This window comes from Medicago sativa, chromosome 8, assembly GCF_051527215.1.
Source record: "Medicago sativa cultivar Bolivia chromosome 8, Bolivia_mono, whole genome shotgun sequence".
NCBI lineage: Eukaryota > Viridiplantae > Streptophyta > Magnoliopsida > Fabales > Fabaceae > Medicago > Medicago sativa.
Window position 1 is genome coordinate 90,604,223 of NC_140756.1, and position 19,127 is coordinate 90,623,349.

The following is a 19,127-nucleotide window of genomic DNA, read 5'->3' on the forward strand; positions in this document are numbered from 1 at the left end:
GTTGGTACTTGTTCACCCGTTCATAAAAAAATTGCAGCTTGCAAGTATACATATAGAGTAGGTTGATTTTAGAATGAATTAAATTAATCCTTATATGCTGGAGGTGGGGGCTGGGATGAATATTTGTTTGTTAAGAGGTTGAGCAAAATAGTTATTTTAGACGCCATTGCCCATAGGATGCAATTTGATAGCTATGGACGACGCAACTGACAAAACGTGAGTATGCCCACTTGAACAAGATTGTGAAACATAACCATTGTTTTGGCAATACAAAAGTCTGGTATTGAAAGACCCAAGTTTCTTAGCAACATTACAATCAACAACTTGCGTGAAGAAGAAGAAGAAGAAGAAGAAATAAAATCTTTCGTGATTTACCATTGGAATCACAATCGCTACTGACCCCAATGCAACCTCCTCCACTACCAAAAAGTTTCAAACATTTGCATATAACCATAATAATGTCCTTTTCTTCCCCTAAGAGACCCTTTTGTGCTCCCATTTGTCTTCTACTAAGGAAGGAGCTGTGAGCTGCGGCGCATCTCAAGTTACATTGTCATGTGTGGTCATCATATTCATTGATTTACATGTCTACAATTTGAACTTAATTAATCAGCGGATTTATTGTTAAAATTTGTTTGTCAAAATAAACAAATAAATTGTAGTTAAATTATAAGTGTATCAAAAAATTGTTATTAAATATTTGAACTAAATCAAGCTCAATTCATAGACATGTAATGCAAGTTAACATTATTTAATTTAATAAATAAATAACTGCACTCGAATGTTTTCAGTTAGCATAACTCAATAAGTAACACCTAAGTAAAGTAAGCTACCCAACAACAAAATGAAAAACCTAACCTACAGCCAATAGTAGACATGTTACATTTTTTCATTAGGCAACTCAGAAATCTCACTTGCATACATCAAATTCTTCAAGCCTCTCATAAAGTTTGACGAGCAATTGATTGCATACTTCTGGAGATGTGCAGGGTCCACACAAGAGATAAATAACGTTACCGAGTGGCCGCATGTACATGCCATCTTCCCGAAGTTTTTGAAGAAGGGGTCTTGCATACAATGATCCATACCTGTACAAAACAATAATTTAGAAGATGAAAACCTGTTCAAGAGTGAAATGCACTGTTTTTTCAACTTTGGCACCCCTTTATCCTAACGAACCAAGAAATGCATCAACAGAATGATCAAAATCAATGGTTTAATTGCACATTTTCAACCTGAGAAAAGATGATTTTTTACACACAAAAAAAAAAAAAAAAAAAAACAGAATTTGAAAATAAAAACTATAGGTATAGAAGTATGCATAATTGTCTAGTGAGAAATGCTAACAACACTCTCTAATATCCACTCTCTTATTAGGTGAGAATCATGTGGGTCTCATACTTTGGGAATGGATCCCATATAAGGTGATGAGACTCACATATGTTTCACCCAATAAAAGAGCGAGTGTTAGAGAGAGAGAGAGGGAGGGAGAGAGGGAGAGAGAGAGAGAGAGAGTGTGTGTGTGTGTTAGAAAGAGTGTCTATGGCACTCCTCTTGTCTAGTAGGTCATCTAGTACTAAGAGGTACGTCAATCTACAAGCAGCCAAAATCAAAAAAATATTCTGTTACCAAAAGCTTCCTTTTAGTTCACTTATACTCCCTCCGTTTCAAAATGAGTGTCGCTTTAGCCAAAAAAATTTGTTTCAAAATGAGTGTCGCTTTCAGTTTCCAATGCAATAATAACTTTTTCTTTTCAATTGTACCCTCTAATTAATACTCTGCACACTACTTCCAAAGTATTACTTTTAAAACTAACCAATGGTTAATAAGGATAATTTGGTAAAATAACCATTCTCTTTCTCTTAATCATTGCATTTCTTAATATGTGTGTAAACACCTAAAACGACACTCATTTTGAAACGGAGGGAGTAATATTTTTATTGGGAAAAGGAAAACGAACATCACAATTAACAAAACGACATTTTTCCAGTATAGTCACCAAAACTACAGTATTAGAGGTTCCAGCAAGCAAAGCAGAAGCAGTATACACTTAAGGTATCAAATATATAAATATAAGAAAATCACTTGCAACCTCCCCTTAATATAAAAGTTTTTTGTTTAAGTTAATTTAAAAGATTCTACCAAATTCAACATGACAATTATGCATACTGCTGATCGAGCTGCTTAACAATGGAACTTTAGAATATTAGGTGCAGAAAAATATCAAAAAAGGGGAGAAAGGCAGGACAGTGAGAAAATATTACCCTGCATTATCGCCTTCTGCTTTTAACTCCAAGGCAAACAGTGTTCCTAACACCACTATTCTTTGAACTGCAGAGTGTGACGAAATCTTACGAACCATTTTATCATCCCATAACTGAAAATCCACAACAAAAATTACATCTAATGAATATTGCTGTTGTATATTGAAAAATGACAAACTCTACTAAGGCAGCAACACAGCATTTAACATTAACGTTCACAGCAATAATTTTGTTAGAACCTGTAATTATATATCAAATTATGATTGAACCTAGAAAGATATCTTGGTAGCAATTACTTATTATCATAAGTAATAGAACACGTATTTCTTATGTTTGGGGTAAATACCAGCGCGGAAAAATTATTTATTGTCAATAAAAAAATTACTTTCATTGTGTAACATGTTTACGTTTATTAATTCCTTGCACTGTACTTTTTCGTTGAATACAAGGGGAAAACAAGAGTTAAGTGAAGAACCAAGATGGAAAGCCCTGCACACTGGTTCAATTTGTAAGGGCAGAATACTGCACTTGTAAATAAAGAAGTGGATGACATTTGGTAACAATAACTAAATAACAAAATTTTTAATGCATAATAAAAGACAAAAACTGAAAAAATGGCTGGTATAGTCGATCCTTATCCCTTATAGAGCTAAGAAGGACATTCCTTAAACCCTAGAATACTATGACAAAATATAGATTAATATTATATGTTCTTATTGATTTTGATATATTATGAATTAAGAAACTAAAGAGTCAAGAGAAAAATAAAAAATACAGTAATCATATTCATACCTCCCTAAGTAATCTTCCTTCTGAAGTGATGTTAGGGTTGGAAAAAGGGTCTTTAAACCATTGGATTGATTTTACAGCGGCCATGCAACCCATAGCATGTGCAGAGTAAGAATGTCCGTGCAAAAGGGCCTTGAGCTAACCAGAACAAGAGGATACTCACTTATTATGCCATCAAAGCACTGTTTAGGAACTTTGCTTTGCATAAACACAAAATACAAGTAGGACCAAAATGGTAGATCGAATATCTAAATACAATTGAAACTAAAAAGAGTAGAACAGTCATGATCGGTTGCATTTCTTTCTACTACAACAGAAAAAAATAATAAAGGTCCGCTCAATCCCAAAAAAAGTATGATTTGCAAAAATATGAGTGGTAAAAAAAAAATCACATTATGTGTAGAGAAATAGTGAAGTATACTCTTACTTCTTAGCCATTATTTTTAACATTTGTTAATCCAATCAATGCCTGATGCTTAATAGTCTATATGTGTTATTATCAACAAAAAAAGAAATAGTCTGTATGATTTGATGAACAAATCAAGAAGTCGGAGATTAACAAACGAATTATATCAAAGCAACTGGCAGAAGAAGATGAAACCAACAGCGGTTTCTGTGTCTATCAACTTAAAGAAAGAAAACCATCCAAAAATTACTTATATACCTTTGAGTCTCCAATAAATGAATCAAATACGGCATCTGTTGCTAAGGTGGCAGCCAAAGGTATTATCCCACCAGTCATCAGCTTCCCATAGCAGGCTATGTCAGGTTCACAATGGATTAGATCCACCGCAGTCTGCGAGAAGAAATATCATAATCAAATAAATTAAGAAAACAAAATACAGTTCTTTTTAGAAAAGAGAAAAGTCATTAGGGGAAATCACCTCTACTCCCAAACGCCAAAAACCAGTAAAAACCTCGTCAAAAATAACTGGAATTTTTCTACTTCGACACTCATTAACAAGTATGCGCTGAAAAAGTGGATCCACCATATGCATTCCACCAGAACCTTGTATGACTGCAAAACAGCTCAGTCCCCAGACTAGATGATCAATCTCAGGAAAAGGTACATCAGTTAAATTAAATTAGAATATAAGATTGCTAAAACAACTTCAGAAAGAAGACGACTTATAGGAACCAAGCAAAATAAAATATAAAATAAAAAAGACAGCTGCGTGGAAGACCTAGAACCATCCAAATGCAGTTTTTCATTCACATGCCGCAAAGGAAATGGTGTAAATGTGGGCATAGTTCACAAAACAAGTGTTTGAGATGAAGTGAGTTCAGTAGGAAAAAATTTCTTCAGCTTCAAGCACTGGACTAATAACATACATGACTGTATTATTAGGGTACAGGAGGAGATAGTAAAAGTCAAAATGGCACGATTTAATCTGCAAAAAAGGAACCACATAAAATATCTTGCCTGGCTCCATAATCAACGCAGCAATCTTGCTTGGCCCTCTAAATCCAGATAGCACCTTTGATATATAAGATGAATAAACTGGAGCAAGCTTAGAATTGTCTCTGCGCCTGTGAAATATTTCATCACGTGAAACAAAGGCTGTGAAACAGTCAGCAAATAAAATGATGATATTCTAAACAGTAACCAACCAAAGAATTAAAATTGAACATTTTGAACTTACTGATACTTTCAAGTTTCTGATTTTCCTGCTGAAACTCTTCGGGAATGGAAATGTTCCATTTATTGTTGTACATAGAGACAGAAGGAGGATTCAGGAAGAGACCTCTACCGGTGTACCTATGAATTTGAAAATGAAGTTTAGAACGGTTGCATGAGTATTAGCTAGGTTGATAAAACTAGAATCCATTCCCAAACATTAGAATTTAAATGAAGGGTGGTCAGATCACTACAGGCAGAGGAAGACCTGGAAAAACTACAAGAGAAACTATTAAAAAAGAACTAGAGATTAATGATAGACATTATGGTGTCGTTTAATCCTTGTAGACGACTCCGCTTAGTGGGATAAGGCTTGGTTGTTGGAAAACTGCCAATCTGACAGAAGTTGAACATAAGTTTACAAACATAAAACTGTTTGTATCTATTTTTGTCCATTTCCGACACCCTTTACGTTGTTTTACGAGTATAGAGTAGAAGGTAATGTCCATACCATGGTTGCTGCAGGAAGCCTGTATAAGCTGACGGTGCCTGTGCTTCCATAGCACCCAAGGTGTCGCCATGATAAGATCTCTGAAGTGCAAGAACCTGAAATAATTGAATCAACACGGCACAAACATCAACAAGTGTGTGTATTTCATAGGATAAAATTATCTTTTAAAAGGTTATATGGCTTTCTATCTCACATATACTAGATGATTGAAGAATTATAGTTAAAATACAGAACAGAATAACTACTTGGACAGTGAAGTTTAAATGTGAATGACATGATAACGATGCAGTCTGCCATCAATTAAAAAGAACAAGGTCAACTAAGAAAAATACACAACACTATTTCCCCGATATAAAAGGCATGAAAGCCTTGCAGTTAAACCATTACAGTATTTGTAAGACACCTTAAACAACAACAACAACAACCACCAAGCCTTATCCCACTAAGTGGGGTCGCTACATGGATCAAATTACGCCATAGTGTTCTATCATATACTATATTTAGATCCAACTCATTAACCTCTAAATCTTTCCTAATAGTTTTTCTAGGCCTTCCTCTACCTCTTTTGATTTGACTCTCCTCCATCTGATCTACTCTTCGTACTACAGCATCCACAGGTCTTCTCTCTACATGCCCAAACCACCTAAGCCTATTTTGGAAAAAAAATGTGGATTACAACCGTGTATCCAAACAGAGGCTTAGTAGATTTTGTTTCCGACTGTCACTTTGATCTCCGAAGGGATAAAAAGGACTTGACCATTAATATTTACTACTGAATGCCAGTTTTCCTCTTCTTTTGCTTTTTAAAAGAAAACTACAGCATTGCTTTATAGAATACCAGCTTCATATGAAGATTGAAATCTATACAATGAGGCAGAAAAAGATAAAATAAAGGACCATAGGTACCAACCATTAGCTCAGTCGATCTTTCATTTGTAGCGTCCTCGTGGCAGTCAGGAATAAGCCCATGTTCAGCCGAAAATTTACGAAATGCCATCTTTAGAGCAATTTCAATTGCTGTAGATCCATTGTCTGAAAAATATACTCGAGAAGCCCAGCCTGCACAAATTTTAGCGTGGTAAAACATCAAACTGAAATTGAAATTAACATAAACTGAGCAATGATACAAAGAACCAGGGATAGAACCAATACCCCTTATTGAACTACAGTGGTAAAATTAGAAGGCTGTGCCAATTGCCAATTTTTAGCCCTATGAACTTTGGAGAAAAGAGACTATTTTTTTCAAATTATATCAAACATTCAACTCATCAATTACAATTCGCATGGCCTTAGCTTGAACAATGCCTAAAGTTGGGAAAACTATTTAGGCGTCATTATGTTCCCTTTTATAAGTTGGAATGAACCATTAATTATACTTATTACCCCTTCTATTCTTATTTATAAAAAAAAAAAAAAAAAAAATTATAAATCACAAAAAGCAATGAAGCACATTCAAGGATTTAATGCTAACTTTGTTTTCTAAAATTATTTTTAAATCTAATTAAATGGAATTCAATTGATAGGTTTTTAGGTCAAGTGAAATTCACTGTAAAATAGGAGTATAAAGAGAATTTCAATAATTAACGATTAATATAAAAACCGGTAGTGTATTAATTATATTTTGGCCAAAAAATAACTTAATTTTCTGCTATAAACAGGACTGGAGGCAGTAAATCATACTGCCTTAATCACTAAATATTGAACCTTAATGATTAATGCAGATGTTTTTAAATAAAGCAGTTGAAAATTTGGAAGTTATATAATAAGGCACAATGAAATTTGTTAAGACTGTCTTATATTTAGAAACAGATATAACAATATAATAGTTTAAATTTTCCAAAGGTTTGGAGCAGTGAAGGGTTAAGAAATGGAGAAAAATTGGCCTTGCAGAGTATGTCGTATGCCTCCGCCACTGCAAAGTACTGCAAACTGCTCACAAATATAACATAGCAATAACATCATGTCCTTAAAGGAGTAGCCCAGTGTTTTGGGTTGGGCCACTGAAGGATTTATATGCAGGAGACTCGTGGTTCAATCCCTGCTAACATTTTCCCCTCCCCCTAACAAACTAATTACTAACAACAACAACAACAACCAAGCCTTATCCCACTAAGTGGGGTCGGCTACATGGATCAAATGACGCCATAGTGTTCTATCAAAAACCATATTTGGATCCAACTCATTGACCTCTAAATCCTTTCTAATGGTTTCTCTAATGGTTTTCTTAGGTCTTCCTCTACCTCTTTTAACCTGACTCTCCTACATTTGATCTACTCTTCTAACAACGGCATCTACGGGTCTTCTCTCTACATGTCCAAACCATCTAAGCCTATTTTCTACCAACTTTTCTACTATAGGTGCTACCCCCACTCTCTCTCTCTCTAATTACTAACATTTGCCTATAAAAAAATATTAATTACATCATCATGTAGCAGTAGGAATTGGAATAAACTGAAAAGCAAATTTGCAACCAAAGCATTCAAAGATCAAATAGCCCTAAGATTAGAACTTAGATCAAACATTAAAACTATTTAAAATGGGAACCATTTGATAAATTCATATCAGATAAAAAAATTAATGGTTCAAATATGAGAGTAATAAAACAGGAAACTAACCTTTCCCCACACCTTGAAGCAAAAGCTCAGCACTATCCAAGGCTGGCTCGTGAACATTTTCGGGGAACATAACATGCCCAAATCTTGCAGCAGTGTACCCCATCTCCCTAGCAAGCTCAGCCTGAAATCACCTAAATGGAAAGATAGCATTAAAGGAAATCATCAGAGATGTTGTCGTGAAGGGATGAAGGGGCATCCACAAAACAACTAAATATGCAATCTATAATGTTGATACAAAATAACATTTTATTATGTATCATTGATACATGCCATAAAGATCCATTAAAATGATTGTTGCATTGGCTACTAATTTCTAAACGCAATCCTCTTTTATTTTGGTTTGGAACCAGCTAGATAAGTTTTTAGTGTAAAAAGGCAGTATATATGTTTAATAGGACAGACCATAAACCGAACCAACTCGAAAATAGTTTGAGACTCGGCTTGACAATTTTATTTATAAAACTTGGTTCATGAACCACATGAACCGAGCTTGGGCTGAAAATTGAGTTTGTTAAATAAATGAGATAAATTTGAGTTATATACAGTTCGACTCCATTTGGTTCATGAACCAGCTCGATATATATATATATATATATATGAATTCTAATTAAGTAATATATTATATTTTTTAATTAATGATACTGTCATTTTATCTAAAAACAAAGTAAATTCCTATTGAGCTGAATTGAGCTAGAGTGGAAATCTGCTTTTAGTTTGACTTTATTTATGTGATTCAAGCTAACAAATTCGACAAAGTTCTTTGAAAACGGATCATGTCAAAGTCAAGTTCGAAGTTTAACTGATTCTTATCGAGTCAAGCTTAACCAAGTTCACTCACTCATTTTCGGCCCTATTAAGTGAAATCGTTAAGCATTGAAAGCTAAAATAATTGAGAGAATTTTTGTTAACCATATCAACAGTTGAATAAAGGAAGAATGGCATATTTTAGTATATGGCCCTTAATCAAACAGTTGATATGATTATTAATAGTTTGAATATCAGAATTAAATATCAAAAACAAATAATGAGGATGACCTGCAATATAGCATCAGGTCCTTGAGTCCACCAACTAGCACATCCATCAAACAGTGGTGCTATGACTTCTGTCTTCTGAGCCTTTAAAAAAAATCATGTGATGTTGCATCGAAGTATCAGCATATATAAAAAAACATGAATAAAGTAATCTAAACTCTTGAATATAATTCCAAAGTAAACACCAATACAGTGGTCAACATATCCCTAATATTTGTATTGCAATGCGTTCAGAATATTTTTTTTTTTTAAAAAATAAAATAAAATAAAATATGTAACAACTTTACTCAAAACAAACCTTGAAGACAGCAAAATTTTCACCGCAGCGTGAATCGATCACTGTAACCCGACCATCTGGTACAAGTTTATGTTGAGTGAAAGGCCACCAGATGATATCTCTTGCTTTAGTTGGCATTTCATGCAACTTCTTAATTCTCTCAAAATAAGCAGATAGCATTATTTCCTTTAGATTATTAAATACATTGAATGAACCTTCAAACCATTCCATTAGATCATTTGATGGATCTTTTGGAACAGGTGGAAGCACTAAAACAGGAACCCTACATGAAGGCAGCTGTAATATATAAGCACGAAGAGCAAACATATTCCAAAACAGCATAAAAGTCTAAACTAAAAAGATAACTGATTGACTGGATCGTAAATGCAGCTATGAAGGAAATTTAGATGTATGTATGCGTGAAAATATGGGATGATTCTTTGTTCTGTACTGTTGTGCAATTACTGTAATTAGGGTTATTGTAAAGCCTTGAATTTAATATTCGGCATATATTATAATAATATTCTCCGCTATCCACTGTGTCATTGGCACGCATGAATTTATTGCATGCCTTTTATTTTGACAAATTATTGCATACCTTTTGTTTCTCCTATTCTTCAACATTGTATCTACATCCTAATTAAAGGCGATCTTGATCCATGCTTACCCGCTTGCAGGGTGTGCATTTACTTTTTTCTATATACCAACAACATTGTCATAACATGTAGTTATGCAGAAGGCCCAACAGGATTTTAGTGGAACTTGCTTGATGCCTACCAAAAATGAATTTAACTAAAAACAAAAACTGGTGAAACCATTCAGCTTGCTTGAGGTGACTAAACATCGGGTATAAACCTTCAACCCTTTTCTTATTTAATGAAGTAAATTACAATATTTACTTTAATGAATACTTTATTAATACTAGTTAATTCAATTCCAATGCTTTGCTTAGTTCTTGGTGCTTATACTAACCAAAACTTCTTGTGACTACAAATGTTATTAGAAATTTTTCAACTCTACCAAAAACACACAGAGAAAAGGAATGTGGGTATTGTAATCCTTTGAGTAACCAGAATTCTGTATCCCATGTCACAAGCAGAAATAGAAAATACTAATACTAATAAGTACAATCAAGCTTACTTGTTTCGCACGTAAGACAATAAGGGACCCTCATTTAGAAGGCCGTGATCTTCAAAAACAATAGCAACAACATCATAACCACGAAGCATCAAGCTCTCATAAGCCGATATTGTTCCAGAAATACCTCCTAGCCGGCCATCTCCAACAAGAATGGCAGGAATACGGAATGGCCTGATATAAAGTGACAGAAGGAAGATATTTAACATTGAGGATCAAAATCAAATGAATCAAACTTTATATATATATTTTTTTAAAAATTATCAAATTTATAACATAGTAATTTTTTTAGACTAAACTTGAGTGATTTGATTTAGTCCTTTTTTTTATAGAAAATTAGATTTAGTCGATTACTCAAAAAAAAAAAATTAAACAAAAAGCATCTATATCTGATTATACATATACTTTTTTTTTCTTATATATTTTATTATGGGGTAAATTGTATAACCTAAATTATTGACAGCCTGACATTATAGATTCTAAAACTGTTGAGAATCTGAATGTGTGGACCCTTACCCTCTAAATAGAGGTTCATAGCTCATACTCAAGAAAGACATTTGGAGAAAGACATTTGGAGTCATATAGATGGTGTGATTTGCATAGTACATGACAGCCTCGAAATGGCATCAAATTGGAGTCTCTTACCCTCACTGATAAATGATAATGTGTTTTTGTCAATGCCCATTTGCCTTGCTTTGTGCTTTCACTTTATTACATAATGAAATATGAACTTGTAAGATCTTAGCCTCTAAGAAATCCCTTTTTCGCCCACATGATACGGTATATGTGTGTGTATATATACTATTATATATGTACATGTATATACACTCATATGGGCACACATATTGTGATGTTTGGGGTGAGATATTGGAAAAAATAGCTACCACTCTTCTACCGTCATTCGTGACCAGCACAAGTGAGACATAAGCAAACCGGCAAGATGTTTGGGGTGAGATATGTATAAACAAACTGGCAAGAACCTTCGTGACCATTGATAACTAACAGTAATCTTCACTAAAAACATCAAAACCCAACAAAATTATAGGTATACATAGGGCGAATGTTAATATTGTCTAATTTGAGTTTATCTGATTCTACTGACATAAGCACAAGTGAGACTGTTTGCGAGAACTCGAGGAAACAACTTGCAACATGTCCATCAGCTTATTTCTATAAACTCTCCAAGATAGCTTAGAAAAATAGCTTATAAGTCATAACTTTTATGAAAACAGATACTAAATTAGCACTTAATTACAAGTGTTTATTCTATAAGTGTTTAATCGGAGGTCATTGTCCATTTGTCCTACAATATTTCATGAAAACACTATCCACATTTGATTTAAACAAAATTGGAGGGAGAAATTACACACCTATACAAGTCACATTGAAGCGAACCAGAAGCACCTGGACTTGCAACTCCACCGGCAGTCTCCACAATGCACAGAACCTCCGACCTCTCCTTACCAACACCACTTTCAACCACCTCGCGAAAACACCGCTGCAACGTTTCCAGCACCGCTGAGTCCTCCACAACGAAACCTTCCCTCTCAGCCGCTAAATGCGGCGACACAGCCTCTTCCCATGCATACAACGTCTTACATATCAATTCCGAAGAGTCAGAACCATCTTCACCAACGAAACCGTTAATTTCCTTCACCTGGTTCGTCGATGCAGCGGGAGAGACATTGAGAACACGGTTAGATAGGGAAATTGAAATGCGAGAGTTGTAAGGATTGCGGTTATGGAGGTGGCGGAGTTTATTGAAGATGAAGCGGGAATCGGAGTCGGAAGGGAAACCGGTTTGAAGAGGTTTGAGGTAGTGGAATTTGATAGGGGAGGAGGAAGAGAGGAGAGAGGAGGCGGCAATGCCGGCAGAGACAAGGGTTTTACCGACGGCGGTGTTGGAGCCCCATATGGTGTAGATAGGGTGAGATAAGGGGAGTTCGAGTGGTTGGGAGGTGGTGGAGGATAATTTGCGGCGGTGGAGATGGCGAGAGAGAATGACGGTGGGAAAACGATACATTTTGCGGCTAAGTGGAGGAGATCACTGAACTGTCAGCAAGTGATAGAGCGGATTGGAGTGGGAACCAGAAACAGAATGGGAGGAGGAGAGGCCAGAGTAGGCAGAGGAGGAGAACGGTGAGTGAGTTCGAAATCGACACGGGGGAGAGTGGGGAGGTTGGTGGTGATGGTAATGGAAGAGGGTGGTGCTGGTGATGAATTGATGTTTGAAGGAAATCTGGAGATGATGAGTTGTTTATTGTTACTGTTCTACCGAAGGAGAGAGAGAAATGGGCTTTAGGCCCGTTTGGATTGGCTTATTTTGAGCTTATGTGGACTTATCTACTCCCATAAGCCTTTCTAAAGGTGTTTGGGTAAATAAATAAAAATAGCTTATCATAGTTTCATAAGCTGCTTATGCCATATTTTAATAAGCCAAAATTTTCAGCTTACCATCCGGCTTAACGAGGAGCTTATGAATTTATGTAACATCCTTCGATTCTCTCTGGCTCCACTTTTTCAAAACATATATTTTAATTATAATGTTAGTTATCTTTGGCGGTGCATGAGTAACAAAATTGTTATATGCTTATCTTAAGTAACACACGTAACTAAAATTTTTATTATTTTTTTGTTACGTAACAGAATGAAACTGAATAAAAAAAACAAACTTAACTTGTCTTTTTTTGGTAACAAATTGTACACTAATATCTATATATATGGTAAGTTTATTTACACATCTAATGTTAATTTTGTCTTATATGAATATTGATATTTTTTTAAGGACGAATATTGATTATACTATATATAAAATTATAATTCATATATTGTAATATTGTTTTTTACATCTTGATTAATTTTATCAAAAAAAAATCTTGATAATTGTGGTTCGATTCTTTGATTTTTTTGTTAAATTAAAAATATTTAAAATTTCGATAATTGCTTATGTAATGTCACATCCAAACACTTCAATTTATGTAAGTACTTTTTAGTGTACATATCCAAACATAAATAGTTTATCAAGTATAAGAGCTTGTGATGTAAGCTCTAATGTTATAAGCTCTAATGCTATAAGTATCTATATAAGTTGTTTATCCAAACGGGCCCTTAATCCAATTTTTAAATATTTTATTAATTTAAATGACACGTGTCATATTTTAGTATATTGGCCTTGTAGCATCATTAGTTTTGTGTAGTTTTTATAAACTATACAATCTATCTATCTATCTATCTATCTATATATATAGATAGATATATTACTCCTCTCATCTCTCACATTAAGAAGTCCTCTCACTTGATATGTCCTATCAATAGTATATATATAAAGTAAGATTTTTGTATGTCACGTGTCACTTTCACGTTTATTCGAATTATTTTTATTATTTTACTATTTTTTAAAACCAATATTTAATTTGACATAAATATCTCAACAAAGTACATACGATACCCTTCAACTATAAATCATCGATCAATCAATCAATCAATAGTATATATATAAAGTAAGGTTTTTTATGCCACATGTCACTTCCACGTTCATTCTCAATATTTTTATTATTTTTTCTATTTTATTTAACATAAATATCTCAACAAACTTTTGATCTTATGCACTCGGTATTTTTTATCTCAACAAACTACACATCAATCAATCAATCAATTGTATATATATAAAGTAAGGTTTTTTATGCCACATGTCACTTCCACGTTCATTCTCAATATTTTTATTATTTTTTCTATTTTATTTAACATAAATATCTCAACAAACTTTTGATCTTATGCACTCAGTATTTTTTATCTCAACAAACTACACATCAATCAATCAATCAATCAATCAATCAATAGTATATATATAAAGTAAAGTTTTTTATGCCACATGTCACTTCCACATTCATTCTTAATATTTTTATTATTTTTTCTATTTTTAAAAACTAATATTTTATTTAACAAAAATCAGGTTTTCGGGCTACTTGATCGGATTGCTCCGAAACATCCCCAGAAAATCAGAAAAAATTCAAGGACCATGACTCCCCTAGAAGGGACTTCTTATGGGACTCCGCCCCTCAAAATCCAAAATTCTATCGTTTAGACTCATTTTTCATTTTTATTAATTTTTCATATTCTCAGAAAAATCCGAAAAATTTTCCATTAGTTTTATTTGATTTTTAGAATTTTTTGGTACTATTTTTATATTTTTATGATTTTATTTGACAGGTTTTTAGCATTTTTTACTTAGTTTTTTTGTTGTTTTTAAAATGAAAACTCAAAACTGTTGAAATGTGAGAGAGTCTGATGACTGATTATACATAAGAATTGTCCGGATTATAAAATCCGAAATAGTAAACATGAATCCGAATTTTAAAATCCGGAATGCACAAGGGCATTTTTAGAAATTTTACAGTGCGCGGGAGAAGGCAATAGGGTGGGAAAGTAATAGTCCATGTTTAAAGGACCCAAAACTATTACCACTTGGACTAATTCATTATTGATTTTGTTACACTTTTTATTCTTGCAATGGACATTCATCTCATCATTTATATTTATTTTTAATTTTTTTTGAAATATTTATATTTATTTTTATGATATTATTATAATTGTAAATTTAAATAAATTCAATCTAATATACTGACACGTGTATTCGTGCACACAAACTTATAAAACTTATTTAATATCTAACCCGGGCAACGCCGGGTCTCTAAACTAGTAGTATATATATAAAGTAAGGTTTTTTATGTCACATGTCACTTCCACGTTTATTCGCAATATTTTTATTATTTTGCTATTTTTTAAAACCAATATTTAATTTGGCATAAATATCTCAACAAACTTTTGATCTTATCTATTAAATATTTTACTTATCTTTTTTATTGAACTCATAATATTTTATGTAACGACGTTGTTCCAGAAGTTCAATAACTTCAAACCAGGTATTCGCAAATTACTAATCAAACAAAAATTATTAATTAGGAGATTCAGTTATATATTATTTCATGTAACACAACAATTGTATAATTTTATTAATTTAATAACAAATATGAATTTATGTGAGTCCGAAAACTTAAAAAAAGTTAATTTTATTCTATATGTGTTAATATTTTTACTAAATCCAGTTAATTTTATTTGTATGTGCATCTATAAATTTACGAGTATTTATAATATGGTATATTTTATTATATTTGTGTGTATTTATTAAGATATTCATCCTATTCCCATGCATGATAAATTTTATTTGCGGATATCATACATATAATTTTTTTATCTTCTTGAATATGTCTAACCCGGACAACGCCGGGTAAATACACTAGTATACACACACACACACACACACACACACACACACACATACACACCCCTTTGAATTATAAACTTGAGCTATTCTTATGCAAGAGTTGTAATAATGTGGCATGTCTAAATGAGCTTCAATTCCTCATTCTGTATTGAAACATCTCTACTATCTTAATAACTATGTTTACGTTGTATAAAAAAAAAAAAACTTTAACTACCTTTCTTTTCCTATTCCTTAACTACTCCACTACTCATTTACATTAATTCATGGCAAATTTTAATCATTATAATTGTTAGTTACAATTTTTATTTAATGCAGGTTATTGTCCTATTCAATAATGTTGTGTGTGTAAATACATAATTTGTGCATAGGTGTTACATGTTTGTAGTATACATTTTAGTTTTGGGTCATCATCACATTCTCTAAGAAACTTGTGAATGGTAGCTTTTACGTTTGTATGGTGATTTTTATTTATTTTTCTTATATATCTTGGCTATTCATAAGTTTCTGTGGTAGGATCGAGACAAAAAGTTACTCTATTATATACAATGGTCAGATATTTTATCTCAAATTTTTATAATTGACGTGAGAATCAAGATACATTGGTCGAATATTTCATCTCTATTTTTTTTTTTATATAATTGACATCAGAGACGACATAACATTTCTTAGTCAACTTTTATAATTTTTTTATTTTTTTTCTTATTGCTTCATCATTATAGATATAATTACTTTTTTTGAAGAGGACAGAGGAGGATGATCCAATTAGTTGCATCTTTGCTACTCATGTAACATGTGAAAAATGACATTTATACATATTGCTGTAACTATAACATTTACATCAATAAAATCAAATATTATGGAAATTGTATTGCGACAGTTTTATATAGCAGATGATATAGATAAATTTTAATGTTTTTTATTTTTAAACATGAAATTAGGATCGGTTATTTTTAAATTTTGAAGTTTGTGTGGGTATATATAATTCATTATAAATATTGTTATAATCTATTTTATATAGGAGAAGAACATAAGCATATATAGTAGTTATTTTTTATGGGTTTTACCAAAAAAAATAACGTATAAAAAAACCTTTAATTAAGTATGATAATATCCATATTAAATTTCTCATGTACAATGAACAATTAGTTTTAGCTAAACATGTTTGTTTTTTTAGCATAATCAAAATGGAAAAAAAGGTGGAAGACACTTTGCAGGAGTCCTTTTGAATTACAAAAGGAAGAAAGTCATCGGATTCTCAAGTGTCCTTCCTGAATCGCTGAAGAATTAGAAGTACTGGTATTTGTAATTATGATTTAATTAATTTTTTGTTGTAATATAAAGTATTTAAATTTAACAATTTGTGTACAAACACTTGAAAACAAGGCGACATGCATGGTCATTTAGCTAAACATTTTTGTTTTTATTTCTAACTACAAGTGAATTTTTTAAAATTCATGTTCTTTTTTATAGGTCTCATACTGATACGCACATATGTCTTTGTTTCTTTAGATAACAACAAATAAAATTGTGTTAATGGTTAATGACATTGCAAAAAGCGGGAATCTTATGTCTATCATACACGTATGAAGACGAGTTTGGCTCTACAAAGACCGCTAAGCGAGTGCTCTATAATGCGAGTGAAAAGATGCAGACTCATAGAGGGGCCAAGGATATGTATTCGGCTGCGTATATTGTGGGGGTAAGTACTCAGTTTTTCATGAGTTGCAATTTATTGGATTGATACATAGTAATAACCATATGTTAGGCTATTAAAAGGACTAATTCACCACCACAGGTATGAAAGTTATATTGAAATTATTTTCACTATTATTAAATGTGTTTGGAACGAGATTTATGCTTCATATAAACGTGTCTTAGATACCATAGTTACTTACATATTCTAAAATTTATTTTGGCAGATATTCATCCGGCGATTGCGTCAGTGGCTTGTGTTTCATGATAATGGATGTGTACTAACTATTAAAAGTATTTATAATTCTTAACATTTTTTTCTTTCCATTGTTGTTATAATAACATGTTGTCATTACTTTGTAAATAATTTGTCTATTTTGAATCAAAAAATTATTTACTAAGATATGTCTTATTAATAAATCCATTCTTCTCATGGATCTTGATTATGCTGATATATTTTTCTTTTGAATGGATATGCTTAATTTGATGACAATATGAGTACGGTTCATAGCATAAATAATAATGATTACAAACTATTGGATAATAGATTGGTAGTTTTTTTATAAAGTCGAAACAAAGATACAAAAACAATTTATAACATTATCAATGAAAAATGACCAAAATGCATTGATATATTTATTTCTGCTGTTTTTTGTTTTATATTTTTTTTTAATCTTGAACATTAATTTGTTTTGATATTTTAGAGATTTGAATTTACAAACAAATTAAACACACTATTCATACAAACATAGATGAGTAAGCTTTTTATATGACATTAACTCATGTAAATATTGAAATATAAAATTAAAATGTACAAAGATTTGTTTCTATAATATAGTTGTTATTAGAATAAGAATATATACAACTATTTTACATACACCATGGTTTTTGTGATATTTTTTCTATTATAGTAACACTTAATAATACTTATTCATAAACCAAGAAAAAATTATCATTGATGTGAAAATTGGTGATTCAAGGGATTGCAACCTTAGTGTTTCTTATTGTGACAATTATAACATATCTATTTATATATACAATATTGTATAGTAAACTTGAGTTACTCTTGAGCTAACATGGTGATGATCATCTCTAGAAAACTTTATAAGTAAATCAAACTTAAGTTGCTATTAAACATGTATTGCGTTGATTTGGTACAACTCAATGAAACTTTTCCGTCACTCTTTTGACTAAACTTTGTTATCTTTAAATATATATAGTTACATTCCAAACATAATGAGTTTATAGAAAAATGATGGTGGGTGTTGGTAAGTTTTTTGAGATGTGGTTAATTGATAGTTTGGTTAGAATGTGGATGGAGTTAAATTGTAAATATACCGTGTTTGATATTCAATACTTTACGTATAAAGGTGGATATATATAATGGAAATGAATACATGTTATAGAAAAGAAGAAATTTTTCGTTCAATTGAATAACTGACAATACTTTGAAATGATAACAATGAATCTGGTGAAAGTGAGATAACAATATGGATCACATCCTTTAATAAATATCGTACAACTTATTCATAATTTACATGGAGTTTATCTCTATTCCATCTTTGCTTATAGAAATAACATAAAAACACATCTCACTTAAATAACATCTTAGTGTGTAACATAAAAACACATCTACCGCACAACAAACAACAAAAGACCATATCATCAATTATTAGTTTACTCAAATTGACCAAGTCTCGGTTATAACAAATCGTTAAATTTATTATTTGGGTTAATACATTTTTACCCCCCTGTAATATAGGCGAGTTCCGGTTTTCCCCCCTGTAAAAAAGATTCTTTCGATTCCAACCCTGAAATATGAAGATTCCGTCGAAAACACCCCTGGTCAAATCTGGCACACGCCAGGTGCTGATGTGGCGCGCCACGTCATCTTTTTTGATGACGTGG

General features: G+C 32.2%; 1 protein-coding gene across 1 annotated transcript; it reads right to left on the reverse strand.

Annotated features, from left to right (window-relative positions):
- Positions 1-674: 674 nt before the first annotated feature.
- Positions 675-12,473, reverse strand: BIO1 (adenosylmethionine-8-amino-7-oxononanoate transaminase). Its single transcript, XM_085731846.1, has 14 exons — positions 11,614-12,473; positions 10,247-10,417; positions 9,128-9,389; positions 8,833-8,913; positions 7,798-7,918; positions 6,093-6,241; positions 5,183-5,277; positions 4,697-4,812; positions 4,477-4,614; positions 3,938-4,071; positions 3,718-3,849; positions 3,057-3,191; positions 2,265-2,377; positions 675-1,088 (listed from the first exon to the last, which is right to left on the reverse strand). The coding sequence occupies exons 1-14, from the start codon at positions 12,264-12,266 to the stop codon at positions 911-913; spliced, it is 2,478 nt and encodes an 825-aa protein (XP_085587972.1). The 5' UTR covers positions 12,267-12,473; the 3' UTR covers positions 675-910.
- Positions 12,474-19,127: the final 6,654 nt, after the last annotated feature.